This window comes from Fonticula alba (genome assembly GCF_000388065.1).
Source record: "Fonticula alba strain ATCC 38817 unplaced genomic scaffold supercont2.5, whole genome shotgun sequence".
NCBI lineage: Eukaryota > Rotosphaerida > Fonticulaceae > Fonticula > Fonticula alba.
In genome coordinates this window covers 389,985-412,029 of record NW_009242975.1, presented here as the reverse complement: position 1 = coordinate 412,029, position 22,045 = coordinate 389,985, and the positions used below count along the sequence as shown (strand labels likewise).

Sequence of the window (22,045 nt, the reverse complement as noted above, 5' to 3'; positions counted from 1 at the left end):
CCCGTGCACACACGCACAAACACACGACAGGCGGATTGCGCAATCCGCCGTGCGCAGAGGACCTGCGCCCTCGTTGCCCGCCACGGCAGGGGGCGGGGGGCAGGACGAAGGCTCGGGGGTCGGTCGGGCCACCGGAGGAGATGGGGAAAGACAAGCAGCGACGGGAGGGCCCCCCGACGGGGCGGCGCCGCGGCCGGGCGAGGCGAGGCTCACGGTCAACAGCGGGCCATGTGCCAATGAAACAGCCGGGCTTGTCTCGACTTGGCACGGCCCGTGCGCGCGAGATCCGCGCCGATCGGGCGTCGCCCGGGCCCGGGAGCTGGGCCGATTTCAGGCCCGCGCCCGGCCGGAGGGGGCCCAAGGGTGGCGGTGGGGAGCGTCCCAGCCGGCGCGGCGCGCAGCGCGCCCGGGCGCAGCCACGCTCCCTGCACATGTGCCCGACGTGAGTCATTTCCTCGGGCCCGGCCTTTGTGTACTCCCCGCCGGCCGGGTCCCAGGCCGGCGGGGTGTTGCAGCTTCGTTCGGGCGGCGCCGGGGGGTCCCGCCCGGGGGCGGTACGGCGCCTCGTCTGCGCACCGAACGCACGCGCGACGGCCCAACCGCCGGGTGGGGGGGCCCGCCCGTCGGAGCTCCACTCCGGCCGAATGGGCCCCGGGCGCCCCCCCCCCCCCGGGCGCCGCGGCGGGCGCGCTGGCGGGCCCGGGGAGCCGGCATGGCGGGCCGAGGCCGCCAACAGGGGGCCAACTGCCATCGCAAGGGGCACCTTTGCCCGGGCTCCTCGATTCTGCCGGGGCAGCGCGCAGGGCGCCCTCGCCGCAGCATGAAGTGTGCCCGGAGAATACGCGGGGGCGACCGGAGGAAGGAAGGCCGTCGGATGGGTGGCCGGAAAATAGATAAATATAAATGCCTGGTGGATGTAGTTGAGCCTGGGCCACCGGGCAAGTGAAGCAGCGGGTCCGGGACGGGGGGGACCGTGGTGCTTGGCCGCAGGGCCGAGTGCGGTGTCCCGGGGCTTGTTCCCCATGCGAGCATATAGCCACCTGGCCAGCGGCAGGAGGCTTGCCGGAGGGGTGGCCAGGAGGGGGGCGGGGGGGCGGGCGTCCCCCAGGAGGCCCACCTTTGGGACGGCCAAGGGCGGGCGCTGCTCGGCGCGGCGCCGCGGCCTGCGGCCACCTCAAGGGCGCACCCATGTCAGGCCGGCCGGTGGGGGCCACCACAAGGCGAAGCGTCGATGGTTTAGTGGTAGAATTGCCGCCTGCCACGCGGTAGACCCGGGTTCGATTCCCGGTCGACGCACGCCGCCGCTCGTTTAGCTCAGTGGTAGAGCGCCAGTCTAGTAAACTGGAGGTCGGGTGTTCGATCCACCCAATGAGCACCATTGCCTTTTGCACTGGCCGCTTTTGCCGCCGCCTTGTGCGTCGTGCGCGCGCGCGCGCCCGTGTGTCTATCTTCCTCTCCTCGGTGTGGGGACACTGATAGGATCAACGCACAATGAGACCGGGCTGCCCCCGGGCAAAAGAGAAGTTGCCTCGAACCAGGATTGAACTGGTGACCTTGTGATCTTCAGTCACACGCTCTCCCAACTGAGCTATCGAGGCTTGGGCTGCAGCCGGCCATCGGGGCTTTTGTCCTGTCGCGCGGCTGGGGCGCCCTCGCCGGCGAGGGGCCCCCCGCCAAAAGGGCCCCCCGCATCCATCGAGAGCATCGTGGCGCCCCGCCGCAGGCCGGGAAAACCACCCTGGACATCGGACACCCGGGGACTCCGTGTCCGCTCGAAGAAAGCGCCCCCCCCCTCGCCTGCCTGCTTCGCAGCCCCAGCCGGGCCCCCCGCTGGGAGATCGCGCGCTTTTCGAGAGCCCCATGAGCCGCCTCCTCGTCGGGGAGGGCCGCCCCCCGACCTGGGCCCGAAGCGGACGCCGGCCCCGGCCCTTGCCCCCCCCCCCGCCCCCCGCCCCCCTGTCCTGTGTCCTGGCGCTTCTGCCCGGCCGCCTGTGGTGAGCCGCTCCGGTGTGCAAGAGCGCGGGCGGGCGCCGCGGCAAAAAAAGGAAAGTTGACCACGATGCGGCTCGAACACACAACCTCCTGATCCGTAGTCAGGTGCTCTATCCAATTGAGCTACGCGGCCGGCTTCTGCAGGTCTACCCTGCCCGGGGGGCTTTTGTTGCGCGGATTTCCTCGCCTCCAGGAGGCAAAAAGAATGCTCCCGATCCGGGAATTGAACCCGGGCCTCCCGCGTGACAGGCGGGGATTCTCACCACTATACTAATCGGGATGGCTTCGTGCTGGTCGGGGCGACGGAGCTCCTGAAATTCGTTCGTCTTTTAGATCCCGCCGTCGGACAGCCCGGCCGCCTCGGTCCCTCCTCCCGGGCCGGCGCCTGCTTCGCGCCGTGTCCGGCATCCCCGTCCGGTTGTTGGTCGGAGCGCCCGGCATCGTTCAAAGCGGCCCTCGCCCCCATCATCGGCCCGCCCTGTGGGCGAGCAGGGGACGTATGCGCACGCGCGCATGCGTGCGTGCGTGCGTGCGCATGGAGCCATCCTCCGGGCACTTGTTGGACAGTCACCGGGCGATGGGCGGCACCGAAAGGGGCCCTCCCTCGCTGGCCTTTCCCTTCCCCTGTGTCCCGCCTCCCGCCAGGGCGGCCCCATGCAATGCAGGTGCTTTGCCCTCTCCAGGGCCCGGCATCCTGGGGGTGGGCATTCTCCTTTCCGGGGTTCATGCTGCTCCCGGTGCCCAGACACCGGCATCGCCCGCGCGTCCGGCCCCGTCCTTGGGGTCCTTCCCATCGTGCGAGGGAGGGAGGGGGGGAGGAGCCCCTTCCGCCGTGGGCCTGCTCCTGTTGGGGCCAGTTTGCGCGGTGGCCCGCCCCCGCCTCCCCGGCGGGCGGCCCCGGACGCCGTGGCCGGGCTCCTTGGCAGGTGTGTTGGCAATCACATGCGAGACCCGACGTGTTTCAGGCAGGGACAAAAGGCCCAACACCCACCGGACTTCCATCTCCCATATAGTCTAGGTGGTTAGGATACGTGGCTCTCACCCACGAGACCCGGGTTCGAGTCCCGGTATGGGAAATCCTTTTTCGACCGCCGAAGCTCAGCCAAACGACCCCGCCCCCCTTTTGTGCCCCCCCGGCCGGGGGGGGGGGGGGGGGGGGGGCACCGACGAAGAAGGGCACATTCGTGCGCGGCACGCGCGCCCCTGGCGAAAAGGCGCCCCCCTGGAGGGCGGGAGAGAGAGAGAGAGAGAGAGACGAAACAGGAGCCGAAGGCGAGCACATGCCCCGGGGGCAACCGGGCGACCCCGGCGGGGGGGTGAGAGGGCGCCGCCACCACCGCCACCGCACGGCCGGCCCCCCTGTATCGCACGATCATTTGCACACGCCTGCCCGATGGGGAGCACCCAACGCGCAGGCATCCGGTGGCCTGCCTGCGCAGCCCCCTCTCCCGGGCCCCCTTGCGCCGGTGCCCCGACTGGCCGAGTGGGCCTGCATGCTTTGGCACTTTTGGAATGGCCCCGGCGCAGTCCACCGGGCCGGGCCATTCTCACCAGGGGACCATTTTTCGTGCTTGCGCGCGCTGCCTTGTCGTTTCGCCGGCGCGTGCCGTGGCCCGGGCGCGGAAGGGGAAAGTAAGCCGCATGGCCGGGCGGCGCAGCTGTGCACACGCCGGGCCGGGTGTCTGGCCAGCGAGGCCGCCCGGGGCCGGAGTGCCCGGAAGAGCATGCACACGAACGCGCGTCCCCAAAGGCCCGGGGCACCCACAGGGGCGCATGCGAAGACACATGCTTACATTCAAACATCCACACATCCACACGCTGACAGTCACATACGCACGCTGACAGTCACAGCCCCAGACATGATGACAGTCACACACAGTCACACACACACACACACACAGTCACACAGTCACACAGTCACACACACACACACACACACACACACACACACACACACACACGCATGCATAGTCCCGGCAGAAAGGGCGGGTACCATGACCGAAAAGAACCCACGGACAGGCACAAACAGTGTATTGCATGCGCGCGCGCGCGGCCAACAACCAGACAAGGCAGCAGGCCCTTGCCCGGCCTGCTGCCTCAGTACTTGGACCAGCCGGCACCGCCACCGGCCGGCGGCGGGCCCCCCGCGGCATACGGCGGCGGGGGGGGATAGTCCGCGGGATCGCCCGGCGGGGCGGGATATCCCGCCGAGCCCGGCATCGGGCCCGGGTAGCCGGCCGGGCCGGCAGACGGCGCCGGCGGCTGCGGCATGGCCACATACCCGCCGGACTCGGGGCCCGGGCCCGGGGGCTGCGGCATGGCCACATACCCACCGGCGTCGGGGACCGCGTACGGGCTGTATGCTCCGGGGGGGCCGCCGACCGGGGGCAGGGCCTGGCCCCCGGCGGCAGGAGGGGGCACCGGCGGCGCCAGCGTCACCTCCCCCGGACCACCCGGCACATAGGGCGGCGGGAAGACCACAGCCCCATCGGCCCCTGGCGGTGGCGGCGCCGGCGGCGGGGCATAGTACGCGCCGTCCGGCCCGGGGGCCGGGGCAACCATCACCTGGCCGCCGCCGGGGTATGCCACGCCGGCCGGCGGCACGGAGCCCATCTCCACGGCCGGCTTGGCCTGGGGGTCGTGCTCGGCCCGCCGGGACCGGTAAACCACGTAGCTGACGATGGCCACCACCAGGCCCAGCACCAGGGGAAGCCCAATGCTCAGGCCCATGATCACGCCGAAGAGCGCCGGCCGGCGGGTGTAAAACACCCGCACCGAGTGGTACACCGGGGTGGCCGACGTGGCCAGGATGAGCGTCGACATGCCGGATCGGTCATCCAGCGGGATGTGCTGGTCGAGGGGGATGCGCCGGGAGGGGGGCAGCCGGTAGGCCGGCTGCGAGGAGGCCAGCTGCATTTGGATGTTCCCCGAGCCGCACGACCCGAAGTGCGGGTTGTACACCACGAAGTAGTAGTAATCCGAGGAGGAGGCCGTCATGGAGAAGATGGTCGGCTGGGTGGAGGTGATGCTCGACGTGAAGACCACCGGCACCGTGTCACCGGCGACCCAGTTGTCGAAGGTGCTCTTGCCGCGGATGATGAGGAAGTGCAGCGGGCAAGTGACCGGGCCCATGGTGATGCTGGTGGCCCCGGACCCGGCCGGCAGATGGAGCTCCATGGCATCGTAGCTGTCCCCGCGGGGGATGGAAAATTGGGTGGCCACATTGCCGGTGAGGATGCTGCTTTGCTCGGGGCGGCCGTCCGCCGCCGGGATCAGGTAGGCCCCGAGGTCCGCGCCGGCCCGCACCTCGATGCCCTCGAAGAAGGCCGGATTGATGGCCAGGCGGAAGGTGCCGGTGGGGGGCAGGCTCCGCGAGCGCGACGTGTACAATGGCAGGACCGACACGCACACGATCATCGCGAGGAAGGACAAAACCAGGCCCCACCAGATGGCCGCCGAGCAGACAACCCAGTGGGTCTTGGCGTGCTTGGGCCGTGAGCTGGCGAGGAGGGGGTGGGCAGGCAAGTCAGCAAAGTGAGCGGGAGCCGGAGAGCCGGAGAGAGGGGGGGGGCGAGAGGGAGGGAGGGAGAGAGAGAGAGAGACAGGCGCGGGGAAGGCCGCATCGGTCGCAGGGCGCCCGCCCGAGGGGACACGCACTCGGATGCCGGGGCCCGGAAGCAGTAGATGGCCGTGCAGAAGGGCCCGCAGTCGCAGCACCCCGAGGAGGAGCTCGAGTAGTATGCCGAGCCGCCGGTGGAGTAGGAGTGCGTCGTGACATGGGACCGGTGGTAGCGGCTATGGTGGTGATGGTGGTGGTGGTGGTGCGACCGGTACGGGCGCGAGTGGCTCCGGTGCGAGGAGTAAGACGGGCGCGAGCGCGAGTGCGAGCTCCCGCCGGAGCGCATGCCGCCGCCGGAGCGCATGCCGCCGCCGGAGCGCATGCCGCCGCCGGATCGACCTCCACTCCGCATGGCTGGGGAAGGATGTGGAGGGGGGAGAGTGACACAGGAAGCCGAGGTGAAGGGGGGGGGAGGGGGGAGGGGGGGTGCGAGGGGCCGGGAGGGAGGGAGGGATGGAGGGAGAGAGGGAGAAATCGGCGGATGCCATGGGCTCACGTTGCCCGGCCCTGGCCGAAGCGCCTTTTGTCTTTCACAGGGGGATTTGCATTTACACACGCGTGCGCGCGTGCGCATCCGCACACATTCACTCGCTTGGCTGTACGCGCAGGCACATTTGAGCACGGGCAAGCACTTTTGAACACGGGCAAGTACTTTTGAGCACGGGCAAGCGCATTTGAACACAGACCAGAACATTTGAACACAGGCAAGCGCATTTGAACACAGGCAGGCGCATTTGAACACAGGCAGGCGCATTGGAACACACACACACACACACACACACACACACACACACACACACACACACACACACACTAACACACTCGCTCCTACGCGAGCCATGAGGGGACGCGCGCCCACCAAAGGCCCCGCGCAGGCCTCGGAAGAATGTGGCACCCGTTCAAACACGGGCCCGCCATCCGATTGGGCAAGTAACGATCTCGGAGGGGACACCATCTCGTCGGGCGAACTAGGCCCGGCCCAGACCAACCCCTGGGCAGACGTTGGGTTTGGGCCGCGCGCACGCAACCCCGGTACATGGTGCCGAAACTTTCCCCATTCATCCCGGGTGCGGCTGGACACCGTTGGGGGCATGAGTGCGCGGGCGCACGCCACGCCGGGAGGCCCAGCGAGTTGGCGCGCACCAAGCTCCTCCTTTGCCGGACTCCGCGGAGGAAGTGGCACAGCCTCCAGGCAGGCAGGCAGGCCGGCGCCAGCCCCGCAGCAGGAAGCGCCGCAGATGCAGCAGCGGCTTGAAGCCACAGCCGGGCAATTTTTCATGCTGCCTGAATGTCTCGGCCTCCCACGCACACGGCAGCCCAAACCGGTTGGAGCACCTGGAGACGAGCGGGCACAGAGCCGAGCACCATCGCTTGGCGGCGGGGGGAGCTTGCCCGCGGGCGACTGTCCAAATGCCGACGCCCCGCGTGACCGGCGGCGTGACACCGCCCGGATCACGCCGCTCTGCGCGGTCACGCACCAATGGCGCCGGCCCTGCTCGGCTCCCTCCGACGCGGGAGGGGGCTCCAGGGACGCCGGTGCGGGCGCTGGCCCGCAGCAGAGAGGCGTGTGTTCGCCCCCCGCCCCCCCCCCCCCCCCCAGGCCTCTCGCTTGCCGGGATGCACGGCGCACGGCGTGCCATCTGCCGGCAGGGGCCGATCGACTTATATAACTCGGCCACGCGATTCCGCCATAATATCCCCCACAGGGGCCGCGCGGATTCGTCCCGCCGCACGCGCGGCCGTGTCTACCCCTCTTTTTGGTGCCTCGCGCTCGGCCCCGGGGCGGCGCCCGCCCCCCCCCCCCCCCCCCTGCCTGTGTGTGGGACTGTGCGCGCGCATGTGTGCAGGGGCGTGTGCTCGCCGGGCTGTGTGCGTGTGCGCGTCCATATCCCCAGTGTGCGCGCGCCTTCGTGCCGAGCATCAGCTTTCTCGCCCCCGCCTCGCCCCCTCCCGCGCCGTCTCTCCCCCCTCGCCCCCCCCCCCCCCCCCCCCCCTCCCCTGTCAGTCTCCCTAACATGCCACCTGCCAATGGATCTCCCGCGCCCTGGGCTCTCGCTGGCTTGGGCCCCTATTTTCCTCGGTCGTGCCGACTTTGGCTCGGGCGCGCGCGCGCGCGCGCGTGCGGCAGGGGCGCCCGGCCGCACGCGCCGCAGGCCCCCCTCCCTCCCGGCCCAGGGAGGTTGTGTCCCGGCTGGCCTTCGGCTGTTACTCGTGTTGTGGGCCCGCGCCTCGCCCTCGCGCCTCCCTCCCCCCCCCCCCCTGGGGTCGCGCCCGGCCGACCTCGCGCATTCCGCCGACACCCCCGCCCGGGACGAGGCGCCCCAGCCAAGAATGGGGGCGCGCAACGGGCAGCACGGCGCCCGGGCGGCCCCCCCTTTTTCCGGCCCGCCCCCGCCGACAAACAGTCCGGGCGGCCCCGTGCGCGCGCGCGCGCGCACGTTGATTGTCCCGCCGCGCTTGCCAACCGGCTAGCCCACAACAACCGCGCAGGCCCCTTCCCCCCCCCCCCACAAGTACGCGCGCGCGCGTCCACGCGAGGGACGGCCAGATGTCCGCCCGGCGCCGGCCGGCCCATTTTCCGGCCACCGAGATGCCGGTGCATGGCGCATGCCTTCGGCAGCCTCCCCTCCGCGCGTGCCTGCCCCCGACATCCGACCACCCTGCGCCAGTCCGCGATCGGCCTTGCCTCTGCCTGCCCCGCTGCCTCTGCCTGCCCCGCTGCCTCTGCCTGCCCCGCTGCGTCTGCTTGCCCCGCTGCCTCTGCCTGCCCCGCGCTCCTGTCTTGCCCCGCTGCCTCTGCTTGTCCCAGGCCCCTGCCTCGCCACAGCACCCTTCTCCACGCCTCGGACGGCCGCGCCGCTCCTCGCGCCGCTCGGGCCGCTCGCCGGCCGCCATGCGCCGATCCGGGCTCCTGCTCTTCCTGCTGGCCCTCCTGGTGCTGGTGGCGGCCCGGCCGGCGGCCGGGCTGGCCGGCTGCCCGGCCGGCTGCAGCGCCTGTGCCGGGGGCAATTGCACCCGCTGCGAAGCCGGGCTCTTCCTGCTGACGGCCAAGTCGCCGCACGCCTGCCTGGCCGCCTGCCCGGCGGACTACCCGAGCAAGCTCCGCTCCGGGTCGGTGGACACATGCATCGTGGAGATGATCCCGGGGTGCGAGTACCTCCGCGACACGGGCAGCGACTTCCACTGCGAGGCCTGCTTCCCGGGGGCCGGCCTGCGGGATGTCTTCACCTGTGTCCCCTGCGAGCCGGGCTGCAGCCGGTGCGCCGGGCCCGGCGAGTGCACGGCCTGCGCCCCGGGGCACTTCCTGGCCGCCGGCCAGTGCGCCGCCTGCCCGGCCGGCTGCTCCCAGTGCCAGGCCGACCGTTGCACCGAGTGCCCCCCCGGCGAGGTGCTCTCCGAGGGGGCCTGCGCGGCGGCCTGCCCGGGGGGCTCCTTCGCCCGGGCCGGCGTGTGTGAGGCCTGCCAGCCCGGCTGCGCGGCCTGCACCGTGGACGCCTGCACGGCCTGCGCCCCGGGGCGGCTGCTGCACGCCGGGGCCTGTGTCGAGGCCTGCCCGGGGGGCTTCTTCCCGCTTGCCGGGGCCTGCGGCCCATGCGACAGCTCGTGCGCCGCCTGCCTCTCGGAGGGCGAATGCACCGCCTGCGCCGCCGGGCGCCTGGCCCTCGGGAAGGCCTGCGTGGAGGCGTGCCCGGCCGGGACCTTCGCGCAGGCCGGCGCATGCGTCGCCTGCCATGGGTCCTGCGCCACCTGCGCCTCGGGCCATGCCTGCCTGGCCTGCGGCCCGGGGCTGCGCTTCCGCCATCCGACCCCGGGCGAGGCGTCCCTCTGCACGGCGACCTGCCCGCCGGGGCAGGCCGCCGGCCCGGCCCGGTGCGTCCTCTGCCCCCGGGGGTGCACCGACTGCACGGCCGACGGCCTGGACTGCGTGGCCTGTGCCGAGGGGCTGCACCTGGCGGAGGATGGCGCGGCCCGGCGGCGCTGCCTGCCCGACTGCCCGGCCGGGTCCTTCGCCGACCGGGGCCTCATTTGCACGGCGTGCCATCCGTCGTGCGCCGCGTGCCGGGGGCCGGATGCGTGCGACGCCTGCCGGCCCGGCGGGTGGGTCTTCGCCGAGCCGGACCCGGCCGCCGGGCCGGGGCTCTGCACGGATCGCTGCGCGCCCGGGTGGCTGGCCGTGCCCGAGCCCGCCGGCCGGGGCCGCTGCCGGCCCTGTGCCCCGGAGTGCGACCTGTGCGAGGGGGCGGCGGACCGGTGCACGCGCTGCGCCGCCGGGGCCGGGCCGGCCACCGACGCCGGCCTGCCCGGGCCCTGCGCCGCATGTGCCGCCGGGTGCGCCAGCTGCTCGGCCGAGGGCCGCTGCCTGGCCTGCCGGGAGGGCCTCTGGCTGACGGGCACCGGGGCGTGCGTGGGGGCCTGCCCGGCCGGGTGGTTCGCCGACCCGGCCCCCGGCGCCGGCGAGTGTCTGCCCTGTGCCCCGGAGTGCGCCGCCTGCCACGGGCCGCGGGCGGACCAGTGCCACTCCTGCGCCCCGGGGCTGGACCACATCGGGTCCAGCTGCGTGTGGCCCTGCCCGGCCGGGGCCTTCCGCCCGGCCGACAACCCGGCCGCCGCCTGCCAGCCCTGCCACGTGTCGTGCGCCGTGTGCAATGGCCCGACCGATTCCCACTGCTGGGACTGCGCCGGGGCCGAGCTCGTCCAGCAGGGCGGCCGCTGCGTGCAGCTGTGCGCCGGGGGCTTCACCCCGGAGGCCGGCCGCTGCCGGGCCTGCCACTTCACGTGCGCCACGTGCGACGGGACCCGGGCCGGCGAGTGCCTGGACTGCCGGCCGGGGCTGGTGTCGGTCTTCGGCCCGGCCGGGCCCGACACCGACCACCTCGGCCGCCCCCGCCCCCGCCGCCGGCGCCGCTGCGATGCCCAATGCCCCACGGGCTGGGCCCTGGACCGGGCGGCCGGCCAGGCCGTGTGCATGCCCTGCCCGGAGGGCTGCCTCCTGTGCGGCGGCGGCGGCGGCGGCGGCGGGGCCTGCGAGCAGTGCCAGCGGGGCTGGCTGCTGGTCCCGGCGTCGGGCCAGTGCGCCGGCGCCTGCCCGGCCGGCATGGCCCCCGTCGGCGCCGCATGCGTCCCCTGCCACGGGGATTGCTCCGCCTGCTTTGGCCCCGGCGCCGGGCACTGCATTTCCTGCGCCGCCGAGGCCGGCCAGCGGCTGCTCCTCGGCGGGGTGTGCCTGCCCGTGGGGGCCGGCTGCCCGGAGGGCCTGTACGCCGACCGGGCGACCGGCGCCTGCCAGCCCTGCCCGAGCGACTGCCGGGCCTGCAGCCAGGCCGACCAATGCACCGGCTGCCGGCCGGGCGTGCCGCTCTACCAGGGCCGGTGCCTGGCGGCGGCCTGCCCGGCCGGGACTTTCGCCGACATGGCCCCCCACCCGGGCGACATGCCGGGCGACGAGCCGGCAGCCCGGTGCGCCGCCTGCCACGCCTCCTGCGCCCGGTGCGGCGGGCCCCTGCCCGGGGACTGCCTCCGGTGCCCGGCGGACCGGCTCCTGGCCCCGGACGGGCGGTGCGTGGAGGAATGCCCGCCGGGGACCGGCGCCGGGCCCGGGCGTGCCGCGTGCATCCCCTGTCCGGCCGGCTGCACGGACTGCCAGGCCCCGAGCCCGGGCCCCGAGCCGGCCGACTTGCGCTGCACCCGCTGCCTGCCGGGCCTGCACCTGACCATGGCCGGCGGCTGTGCGCCGCTCTGCCCGCCGGGGGAGTTCGCCCCGCGGCCGGGGGCCGATCCTGCGGCGCCGGCGCCGGCACTCGCGCCCGCACCCGGCCAAGTGCCCCCCTCCGACCCGGGGCCCGGCCAGCGGTGTGCCCCCTGCGCGGCGGCCTGCCAAACGTGTGCCCACCAGGCGGCACAGTGCACCGGCTGCCGCCACCCCGCCGAGTGGCTCCTCCTCCTCGGGGATCGCGGGGCCCGGTGCCTGGCCGGGGCCAGCTGCCCGGGCCGGGACTTTGTCCCGGGGGCCACGCCGGAGGGCGACCGCCTGTGCATCCCCTGCGCCGAGGCGGGCTGTGCGGATTGCTCCCGCGACCCGGCGGCCGGGCCGGTGTCCTGCACCCGGGCCCCGGCGGGGAGCTCCTCGCCGCCCAGCTGCCCGGCGGCCGTCGGGTGCCGGCGCTGCCGCGAGGGCCTCCTGCTGCTGGCCCCGGCTGGCCAGCCGGCAAGGTGCCTCGACGCCTGCCCGGAGGGGCACTTCCCGGGTGCGACCGACTGTCGGCCCTGCGCGCGCGGGTGCATCCGGTGCGATGGCCCGGACGATGGGCACTGCCTCGAGCAGGCCGCCGACCCGAATGGCCGCCATGGCGCCCGGCGCCGGGCCCTAGGTGCGTTGCTGGCGGGTGTGCTCGCGTGCGGGGGCCCCTCCGAGGGCCCGGCGGGGGGGGGGGGGCAGAAGGGGCCTGAACCGCGCCGGCCAGCCACCCAGCGTGCCTGCTAATTCCCACCTCCCCAGCCATTGGCCTCGGCGTTGGCCTGCCCATGCTGCTGCTCCTGGTGCTGCTCCTGGCAACCGGGATGGCATTTTGCCGTCGGCGCCGGCGGCGCGGCCCCCTGGCCAAGAAGGTACCTGCACTTTCGGGGATGCCCCCCTCCGCGAGCAGCGCACTGACCAGGCCCTGTGCCCCGTCCCCCGTCCCCCGTCCCCCTCGCCGGTGGCCGGCCATGCGCCGCCACCGCCAGGACATGCTGGATGGTATGCCTGCCCGATGCTGCCCCGGCAACAGTGCCTGCTGCCCTGACATTAACCCGGAACCCCGGCGCTTCGCGTGGCCGCAGAAAACGCCACCGTCCTCAACACCATTGTCGGTGCGTGGCCCGGAGGCCTGGCGAATGGCGCCCGGTGCCCTGTCCCGGCGTGCAGACGCACCCACCCCCCCATGCCCCGCCCACCCCCCCATGTCCCACACGCCCACATGCCTCCTACACGCACACACACCCACACACCCACATGCCTCCCACACGCACACACACACACACACACACACACACATGCCCCACACACACATGAGCACTCGAAAAAGAGGCAACGTGCCGCCTGGACGGCACACCCTCTTCCCGCCCCGCTGACCGGCCTCGCCGCATGCACCACGAGGACACAGAGATTTCGCTGCCCGGCCGGGCGCTGGTCAGCCTGGAGGCGGACCTCGCCCCGACCGACCAGAGCCTGGGCAAGGGCAAGCAGGCCACCGTATATGCGGCCCGGCCGGTGGGGGCCGGGCTGCGAGATCGCCTCGCCTGCCCGGACCTGGTGGCGGTCAAGCTCTTCCACGGTGCGCACCCCCCTGCCACCTTGCACTGGGGGGGGGGGGGGCCGCTCCGGCCGGGGGGGAACACACCGCTGACACATGCCCGCGCCCGGACAGACAACCGGTCCCCCGGAACCGGGGGCAAGTCTCTCTTCCACTCGGAGGTGGCCCTGCTGTGGTGCGTGCTCGGCTGGGGGGGCGCGATTGCCCCGCCGCCTGCCCCCCCCGCCCCCCCCCCCCCACCCGCGCCCACCCGGGCCCGGCCCTGCATGCCGCCCGCCCAGGCGCGCCCTGACCCCCGACCCGCCTTCCCCCGTGAAGGATGCTCCGCGGGTGCGAGCACGTCGTCCAGATGTACGCCTACTCCGAAAGCCCGCCGGCCATCGTGCTGGAGCTCTTCCAGACCCCGCTCGACCGGCTGCTGCAGGCCACCGAGGTGGATCTCCCCCCGGGCCAGCGGCTCGGCCTCATGCGGGACATCGGTACGACAGCCGCTCGCCCCTTGCCTGGCCGCGGGCCGTGAGCTGACCCGCGCCCCCGGGCCCCAGCCGCCGGCCTTGGAGCCATGCATGCCCAAGGGGTGGCACACTGCGACGTCAAGGCGGCCAATGTCCTGGCCCGGCGGCTGCCGGACGGCCGCTGGTACCCGGCCCTGTGCGACCTGGGCGGGGCCAAAAACACCTCCGACCTCCGGGCCAGTGCCCTGGTCTCCGAGGCGGCCAATGTCGATCTCCTGTCCATTGCCTACGCCTCGCCGGAGGTGCGCCCGGGCCCCCGCCCCCGGGAGGCTCCCCGCTGCCCGGCCCCGCGCCCTGCCCCCGGATGGCCGGCACTGACCGCATGCTCCCCCCCCCCCCCCCCGGCGCGATGCCCGGATGCCGGGCCGGCGTAGCGCCTCGAGTCCATCTTCCGCCGGCAGCAGATGCCCCCGGTCCAGTACCTCCCGGCTGACATCTACGCCCTGGCGGTCACCAGTTGGAGCATCCTCACGCGCCTGCCTCCCTCGGCTGGTATGTGTACTGCGCCGCCTTGCCGCGCCCCCGAACTAGACGCTGACCTTGTAAGCCTCCCCCTCCGGCCGCCGGCCCCGGCTCCTGGGCGTGCACACCGGCGGCCCGCGTCGCCCGGCCGCGCCCAGTCAACAAGGGCCTGCCGCTGGCCAAGCTCGCGCGTGAGATTGTGGCCGGATACCGGCCCCCGGTGGATCGGCTCCGGGAGGGGCACTTCGGCCCCGGGGTCGAGGCGCCCCTGGCCGCCCTCCTGCAGGATGCCTGGGCCGGCGAGGCCAGCGACCGGCCCACGGCCGCCGGCTTCCACGACCGCACGGTGGCCATCATCCTGGCGCAGGGCGCTCCCCCGGTCCCCCAATAAAGGAAGGCCCTGCCACACGGGGCTCCCCCACCCAAGAGCAGGCACCTCACCGCCTACGGGGCCGGGAGATACATGGCCCGCGCGCGCGGGCGGGGGGGGGGGGGAACAGGCAGCCGCCAGAGGTGAAGAGAGAGAGAGAGAGAGAGGGAGGGGCGGGATGTATTTTCTTTCCCCCACGCCGCCGCACAGCGTCGGGGCACGGGGCCAAGGGACACCACCCGGGCAGGGCCCCACCAGACCGGGCCCTTAGCGGGCGAGAGCGGCCTCCAGCGTGGCCATGGCCGGGCGCTGGTCCGGGTTCGTGGACCACATGGCCGCAAGGTGGCCATCGGTAAGCAGGGCCCCCAGCAGGGGGTCCTGCAGGAAGTCCTCGCGAGCCGGGGCCCCGTGCATGGCCGGGGTCTTCCCCCCGAGGAGGAACCCCTGGATGTGGCCCTTGCCGAGGCCTGTGCTGCGTGCAATTCCCACCGGGCAGCGGGCAGCCCCCCCGCGCGTCGAGACAAATGAACAGCTGTTAGCACCAGGAGGACCGGGGACCCGGAGGGAAGACAAAACCCCCCCTTGTCGCCTCCCCACAGAGGAGGCCGGCGATGCATGTCACCCGTGCCCGGGGGGGACGTACCGCTCCAGGGGAGACGATGGGTCAGGATGTGCCAGAAGACCGACGCCAGGGAGAAGACATCGGCCGCCATGTGGTTGACGCTCGACACGGCCGACACCGGGACATCCATGGTGGCCAGGACCTCCGGCGCGGCGAAGGACAAGCTGCAGGCCGCCAGCATGACCGAGTCCAGCAGGGCCGAGCCGCGGCTGACGGCCAGCGACACGCCGAAATCCGTGAACACCGGCCGCATGGCGCCCGTCTCCGGGCACAGGCCGACCAGGATGTTCTGCGACTTGACATCGCGATGGGCGATCCCCTGGCCGTGGATGAAGGCCAGCCCGGCGGCCATGCCCCGGACCAGGGCCCCGGCATTGGCCACGTCCAGCGGCTCCTCCGAGGACAGCAGCCGATGGAGGTCCGTGGTCTCGCGGGCCATGACAATGCCCGCCGGGGCCTGCATGTACCCCATCAGGCGGGCCACATTCGGCGACTGCTGCAGGGCCCACAGGATGGACAGCTCATTCTCGAACATGGCCTGCATCTGGGCGTCGGAGAGCGGCGAGGCGGACTCCGCTGTGTGTGTTTCCCGGTGATATAGCCGGGGGGGGGAAGAGGGCAGCGGCGGTCAGATGCCGACAAGGGCGGGTGCGAGGCGGCGCGGCGCGGCGGACAGGCTGGCAGCCCATGCACACCGGCACAGGGGAACAGGCAAGGGCCCCACGTACCGTGGGCCAGCTTCACCACCAGGGCATGGCTGCCGGCGGCGGCGATCAGCTGCGGCTTCAGGGGCTCGGCCGGGAAGATGCCGCCCTGGGTGCCGGTGGCCTCGGGCGAGGTGCTGAGCAGGCGGATGTCCTTCTCGAAGGAGAGCAGCAGGAAGCCCGGCAGGGCAAGGTCTTTTTTTTTCCCCCCCCCCGGCCCCCGCCCCATTCCAGCCAGATGGTGTTAGTTTTGCGACATCGCCATGGAAGCGCCCTGTGCCCCCCCCCCCCCCCCCCGCGCATGACCGGCCAACACCCACGCACCCATGACCGTGTTGAGGACGGTGAGATCCATGTCGACCGGCGCCGCCTTGGGCTCCTGGCGCTGGCGGCGGACGGCACAGAAGATGACCAGCAGGATGAGCAGCAGGATGATGAACAGCAGCGACAGGCCGATGGCCAGGCCCAGGGCCAGGGTCCGATTGCGCGAGGGGCCGCACGAGCCATCCGCCTGGCACCAGGTCACCAGGCAGTCGGCCTCCTCCGGGCCGAGGCAGGTGTGACAGTCGGCCGCACAGTGCGCGCAAACGGCCTGCGCCTCACCCGGCCCCGCGAGCGAGTAGAACCCGGCCGGGCAGGCACTCAGGCAGAAGGCCTCGTCGGACTCCGACAGGAAGAGGACCATCGGGTCCTTGCACAGGGAGCACTCGCCGGCCCCGGCGCACTGGACACAGTGCTCGACGCAGGGCCGGCAGGCCCGGGCCGCCGGGTCCCCCATGTCCAGCCAGAAGCCGCGGCCCGGGCACTGGGCCACACACGACCCGAGCATCAGGATGTCCCGGGCCCCGGTGCAGGAGGCGCACTCATCGGCCCCCGGGCTGGAGCACGTGTGGCAGGTGTCGTGGCACTGGTGGCACCGGCGGCCGGCCGGCTCGGCGAAGTACCCCACCGGGCAGGCCGCCACACAGGCCAGGCTGTCGGCCAGCAGGGTGCCCTCCGGGCAGGAGGAACAGGCGTGCTCGTCGCCCGGCGCATGGCAAGAGCCGCAGGTGTCGTGGCAGGCGGCGCACAGCATGACCCCGGCATAGTCGCCGGTCCCGGCGACGGCCACCTCACCGGCGGCACATTCGGCCACGCACTGGCTGGTGCTGGTGCGCAGCTTGTGCCCCGGGTCCAGGCACCGGGTGCATGTGTCCACCGTGTTGATGCAGCGCCCGCAGCCCTCGGCGCAGGGGGTGCACGTCATGGCCAGCGAGTCGGTCAGGAAGCGCTCCGGGCACACGGTGTAGCACATGCCGGCCGCATAGTCGGCATAGTGGCCCGGGGCGCAGGCGGTGCAGACCCCGGTGCCGGGGGCGCACTCGGCGCAGCCGAAGTCGCACGGGCTGCACTCGGTCCCCTCGGCCAGCGGGTAATACCCGGCCGGGCAGCCGGCCACACAGGTGTACTCGAAGAGCAGGGCCCCCGCCTGGCAGGACATGCAGTCGGCCGGGCCCGGGCCGAAGCACGTCCGGCAGTCCCCGTGGCAGGCCCGGCACTCGCCGGCCAGGGCATCCGCATACTGGCCGGTCGGGCAGGTGGCCACGCACTGGTGGCCCAGCCCCCCGGGGGAGGCCATCCGGAAGGACCCCCGCGGGCAGGCCGTGCAGTCCCCCGGGCCGGATCCGACGCACTGCGAGCAGCTGGCATCGCACCGGGCACAGGCAACCGACGAGGCCTGGTACCAGCCGGTGGTCGAGCAGGCCGACCGGCACTCGCCCCCCTGCAGCAGCTTGTTGGTCGGGCAGGTGAGGCACTGGTTGCTGCCCGGGCCGAAGCACGCGTCGCCGCAGTTGCCGGAGCACCGGGCGCAGTAGCCCGAGGCCGTCATGGCGGCGTAGCCCGGCGGGCAGGCAGCGACACAGAGGCCATCGAGGGCCAGCCCCGGCGACTGGCACACCATGCAGAAGGTCGACTCGTCGGGCATCCGCCGGCACAGGTCGCACCCGGGCTCGCACTCGACGCACTGCGACGGGTCATTCATGCAGTCCGGCACGCACATGCCCTCGGCCAGGGGCGGGTCCACCGGCGGGATGGGCTGGCGGATGGTCAGCGGGTCGTCGCAGGCGGTGCACTGGTCGGCCCCCGGGCCGGCGCACGCGGCGCACAGCGGGTGGCACGCCAGGCAGGCGGTCCGGTCCGAGTCATTGGGATCCGCGCCGGGGAATGTCCCGGCCGGGCAGGCGGCCAAGCACTGGCCCTGCAGGCGGACCCGGTCCGCCGCGCACACCTCGCACGCGGCGGCCTCCTGGCAGGCGTCGCAGCCGGCCGGGCACATGGCGCAGACATTGCCCCGGTCGAAGTGCCCCCCGGGGCAGCCCTCCAAGCAGGCATGCTCATGGAGCGGGTAGCCCGGCGCGCAGACCAGGCACGTGGTCTCGTCGTGGCAGGTGCTGCAGCTGGCGCTGCAAGGCACGCAGGCCCCATCGCGCGGGAAGAACCCAGCCGGGCAGGCATCCACACAGGCATCCTGGTGGAGAAGCGAGCTGCTGGCGCAGGCGGTGCACTCGGTCGGACCGGCGCACACCGTGCAGTCGGCGGAGCAGGCCGCGCAGCCGGGCCCGGAGGCAAAGAACCCGGCCGGGCAGGCGGCCACACAGGCGCCCTGGTGCAGCAGGTGCGCCGGCTGGCAAGTGGTGCAGGTGTTGGCCCCGGTGCAGGTGGAGCAGGCCGACGGACAGGCGGTGCACGCGCCGGCCGCCGCGAAGAAGCCCCCGGGGCAGGCAGCCACACATGTGCCGGCATGCATCAGGTGGCCCGGCTGGCAGGAGGTGCAGGCACTGCCGGGCCCGGTGCAGGTGGAGCAGGTCGGCGGGCAGGCCGAGCAGGCCCGGCTGGCGGAATCCGCAAAGAACCCGGCCGGGCAGGCGGCGCTGCACGACGCCTCATGCAGGAAGTGCCCGGCACTGCAGCCGGTGCAGGTGCTGGCCCCGGTGCAGGTGGAGCAGGTGGCCGGGCAGGCCGAGCAGGTGCTGTCGGCGCTGTTGGCGAAGGTGCCCGTCGGGCAGGTGGCCCCGCAGGTGGTGCCATTCAGGAAGCTGCCGGCCCTGCAGGCCGTGCAGGTGCTGGCCCCGGTGCAGGCCGAGCAGGTCGACGGGCAGGCCGTGCAGGTGTTGTTGGTGCTGTTAGCAAAAGCGCCCGCCGGGCAGGTGGTCCCGCAGGCGGAGCCATTCAGGAAGTAGCCGGCCTTGCAGGCCGAGCAGACCGAGGCGCTGGTGCAGGTGGAGCACCCGGCCGGGCAGGAAGAGCAGGAGTTGTTGGCGCTGTTGGCGAAGGTGCCCGCCGGGCAGGTGGCCCCGCAGGCGGTGCCGCTCAGGAAGTAGCCGCTCTCGCAGGTGGAGCACTCGGTGGCGCTGGTGCAGGTGGCGCAGCCGGTGGGGCACACCTTGCACGAGGCAGACCCCGAGTCCGGGTAGTTGCCATTCGGACAGGTGGTGCTGCAGGCGCCCGAGAGGAGGAAGTAGCCGTCCTTGCAGATGGTGCACGCCGAGGCGCCGGTGCAGGCCGAGCAGGTGGCCGGGCAGGCGACACACGCGCCGGCACTCGGGAAGAACCCCCCCGGGCAGGCCCCGACACAGGCCCCATTGTGCAGGAAGGTCCCGGCGGCGCAGGCGGTGCAGCTGGTGGCCCCGGTGCAGGCGGTGCAGCTGGCACTGCAGGGGGCGCAGGTCCGGTCCGAGCCATTGGGGAAGGTCCCCGAGGGGCAGGTCACCAGGCAGGCCGAGCCATGCAGGAAGTGGCCGGTCCCGCAGGCCGAGCAGGCGCTGGTGCCGGTGCAGGTGGTGCAGCCGGCCGCGCAGGCGGCGCAGGCCGACCCCGACGCGAAGAAGCCACTCGGGCAGGAGGACACGCAGGCCCCCTGGTGCAGGTAGCGGCCGGTCCCGCAGGCGGTGCAGGCAGCGGCCCCGGTGCAGGCGGTGCAGCCGGCCGCGCAGGCGGCGCAGGTGCCATTGCTGGCGTTGGCGTAGAAGCCACTCGGGCAAGCGGCCAGGCAGGCGGACCCGGCGTGCAGGAAGAACCCGCTGGTGCAGGTCCCGCAGGCCGAGGCGCTGGAGCAGGTGGCGCAGCCGGCCGGGCAGTCGGTGCAAGTCCCATCGGCGCCGTTGGCGAAGGTGCCGATCGGGCAGGAGGTCGGGCAATTCCCGTCATGCAGGAACCGGCCAGCGACACAGCTGTCGCAGGACATGGCCTCCGAGCAGCCGGCGCAGGTGACCCCGCAGGCGGTGCACTTCCGGTCGCTGGTGTTGGGGAAGGTCCCGGCCGGGCAGGTGGTCCCGCAGGCGGTGCCGCTCAGGAACCGGCCGGCCACACAGGAGGTACAAGCCGAGGCACTGGTGCAGGTGGCACAGCCGGCCGGGCAGGCCGTGCAGGTGCCATTGGTGCCATTGGCGAAGGTGCCCGCCGGGCAGGTGGCCACGCAGGTGCCCGCATGCAGGAACCACCCGGCCCGGCACTTGGTGCAGGCGCTGGCATTGGCGCAAACGTCGCAGCCGGTGATGCACGCCGCGCAGGCGCTGCCGTTGGCGAAGAACCCGGTCGGGCAGGCCGTCACACAGGAGGAGCCCGCATGGTGCAGCCAGCCGGCGGAGCAGGTTGTGCAGGCGGTCGGGCTGCTGCAGGTGGCACAGCCCCCGGGGCAGGCCGAGCAGGCCGTGCCGTTCGGGTAGAACCCGGCCGGGCAGGCGGTCACACAGGCGCCCTGGTGCAGGTAGTTGCCGGCCTTGCATGTGGTACAGGCAGTGGCCTCGGTGCAGGCCGAGCAGGTGGCCGGGCAGGCAGTGCACTTGTTGTCGGCCGTGTTGCCGAAGAACCCGGCCGGGCAGGTGGTCCCGCAGGCGGAGCCATTCAGGAAGTGGCCGGCACTGCAACCGGTGCAGGTGCTGGCCCCGGTGCAGGCCGAGCAGGTCGACGGGCAGGCCGAACAGGTGTTGTTGGTGCCATTGGCGAAGGTGCCCGCCGGGCAGGTGGCCCCGCAGGTGGTGCCATTGAGGAAGCTGCCCGCCTTGCAGGCCGTGCAGGTGGTGGCCCCAGTACAGGCGGAACAAGTCGAGGGACAGCCCGAGCAGACCCCGTCGTTGGGGTAGAACCCGGCCGGGCAGGCGGCCACACAGGCACCCTGGTGCAGGTGGTTGCCGGTCTTGCAGGCCGTGCAGGCAGTGGCCCCAGTACAGGTGGAGCAGGTGGCCGGGCACCCAGTGCACTTGTTGTCGGCCGTGTTGCCGAAGAACCCGGCCGGGCAGGTGGTCCCGCAGGAGCTGCCATTCAGGAAGTAGCCAGCCTTGCAGGCCGAGCAGACAGACGCACTGCTGCAGGCGGAACAGCTGGCCGCGCACGTCGTACAGGTGTTGTTGGTGCTGTTGGCAAAAGTGCCCGTCGGGCAGGTGGCCCCGCAGGAACTACCATTGAGGAAGCTGCCCGCCTTGCAGGCCGTGCAGGTGCTGGCCCCGGTGCAGGTGGAACAAGTCGAGGGACAGCCCGAGCAGGCTGTGCCGTTGGGGTAGAACCTAGCCGGACAGGCGGTCACGCAGGCACCTTGGTGCAGGTACCGGCCGGCGGCGCACGTCGTGCAGGCGGAGGCGCCGGTGCAGGCCGTGCAGCCGGTCGGACACGTCGTGCAGGTGTTGTTGGTGCCATTGGCAAAAGTGCCCGCCGGGCAGGTGGTCCCGCAGGTGGTGCCGCTCAGGAAGTAGCCATTCCCGCAGGCCGAGCACTCGGTGGCGCTGGTGCAGGTGGCGCAGCCGGTGGGGCACACCTTGCACGAGGCAGACCCCGAGTCCGGGTAGTTGCCATTCGGACAGGTGGTGCTGCAGGCGCCCGAGAGGAGGAAGTAGCCAGTCTTGCATGTGGTACAGGCAGCGGCCCCGGTACAGGCCGAGCAGGTGGCCGGGCACCCAGTGCACTTGTTATCGGCCGTGTTCCCGAAGAACCCGGCCGGGCAGGTGGTCCCGCAGGAGCTGCCATTCAGGAAGTAGCCGGCCTTGCAGGCCGAGCAGACAGACGCACTGCTGCAGGCGGAACAGCTGGCCGCGCACGTCGTACAGGTGTTGTTGGTGCTGTTGGCGAAGGTACCGGTCGGGCAGGTGGCCCCGCAGGAACTACCATTGAGGAAGCTGCCCGCCTTGCAGGCCGTGCAGGTGCTGGCCCCGGTGCAGGTGGAACAAGTGGAGGGACAGGCCGAGCAAACCGTGCCGTTCGGGTAGAACCCGGCCGGGCAGGCGGTCACGCAGGCGCCCTGGTGCAGGTACCGGCCGGCGGCGCACGTCGTGCAGGCGGAGGCGCCGGTGCAGGCCGTGCAGCCGGTCGGACACGTCGTGCAGGTGTTGTTGGTCCCATTGGCAAAAGTGCCCGCCGGGCAGGTGGTCCCGCAGGTGGTGCCGCTCAGGAACCGGCCCGACACACAGGAGACACAAGCCGTGGCACTGGTACAGGT

General features: G+C 72.8%; 3 protein-coding genes and 6 non-coding genes across 9 annotated transcripts in view; 4 read left to right on the top strand and 5 right to left on the bottom strand.

Moving 5' to 3' along the window:
* Positions 1-1,225: 1,225 nt before the first annotated feature.
* Positions 1,226-1,296, top strand: H696_03293. The gene has a single exon. It is a non-coding gene; the product is annotated as a tRNA-Gly (tRNA).
* Positions 1,297-1,303: 7 nt separating this feature from the next.
* On the top strand, positions 1,304-1,375 carry H696_03292. Its single transcript has one exon. It is a non-coding gene; the product is annotated as a tRNA-Thr (tRNA).
* Positions 1,376-1,525: 150 nt separating this feature from the next.
* H696_03291 lies at positions 1,526-1,598 on the bottom strand. The gene has a single exon. It is a non-coding gene; the product is annotated as a tRNA-Phe (tRNA).
* Positions 1,599-2,051: 453 nt separating this feature from the next.
* H696_03290 lies at positions 2,052-2,125 on the bottom strand. Its single transcript has one exon. It is a non-coding gene; the product is annotated as a tRNA-Arg (tRNA).
* A 75-nt stretch (positions 2,126-2,200) lies between these two features.
* H696_03289 lies at positions 2,201-2,272 on the bottom strand. The gene has a single exon. It is a non-coding gene; the product is annotated as a tRNA-Asp (tRNA).
* Positions 2,273-2,995: 723 nt separating this feature from the next.
* Positions 2,996-3,068, top strand: H696_03288. Its single transcript has one exon. It is a non-coding gene; the product is annotated as a tRNA-Glu (tRNA).
* Positions 3,069-4,008: 940 nt separating this feature from the next.
* H696_03287 (hypothetical protein) lies at positions 4,009-6,034 on the bottom strand. The gene is made up of 2 exons (XM_009497154.1): positions 5,650-6,034; positions 4,009-5,491 (listed from the first exon to the last, which is right to left on the bottom strand). Exons 1-2 carry the CDS (start codon positions 5,961-5,963, stop codon positions 4,090-4,092), a joined length of 1,716 nt encoding a protein of 571 aa, XP_009495429.1. The 5' UTR covers positions 5,964-6,034; the 3' UTR covers positions 4,009-4,089.
* A 2,470-nt stretch (positions 6,035-8,504) lies between these two features.
* On the top strand, positions 8,505-14,271 carry H696_03286 (serine/threonine protein kinase; the record flags this gene model as incomplete). Its single annotated transcript, XM_009497153.1, has 10 exons — positions 8,505-11,979; positions 12,108-12,217; positions 12,335-12,347; positions 12,431-12,460; positions 12,754-12,924; positions 13,018-13,078; positions 13,222-13,382; positions 13,449-13,660; positions 13,793-13,910; positions 14,039-14,271. 10 exons carry the CDS (start codon positions 8,505-8,507, stop codon positions 14,269-14,271), a joined length of 4,584 nt encoding a protein of 1,527 aa, XP_009495428.1.
* Positions 14,272-14,414: 143 nt separating this feature from the next.
* The window catches only part of H696_03285 (serine/threonine protein kinase), a 9,131-nt gene continuing 1,500 nt past the window's right edge, over positions 14,415-22,045 (bottom strand). The window contains exons 3-6 of the mRNA XM_009497152.1: positions 15,901-22,034; positions 15,601-15,771; positions 14,894-15,448; positions 14,415-14,717 (exon numbers count right to left, since the gene is read on the bottom strand). Coding sequence (XP_009495427.1) covers positions 14,518-14,717; positions 14,894-15,448; positions 15,601-15,771; positions 15,901-22,034 — 7,060 coding nt within the window. The 3' untranslated portion in view covers positions 14,415-14,517. The remainder of the gene's footprint in view (positions 14,718-14,893; positions 15,449-15,600; positions 15,772-15,900; positions 22,035-22,045) is intronic.

Coding starts and splice junctions, on each gene's coding strand:
- H696_03287 (XM_009497154.1), bottom strand. CDS start 5,963: ATGCGGAGTGGAGGTCGATCCGGCGGCGGCATGCGCTCCGGCGGCGGC. Junction 5,492..5,649: donor TTCCGGGCCCCGGCATCCGA/GTGCGTGTCCCC, acceptor CCTCCTCGCCAG/CTCACGGCCCAAGCACGCCA.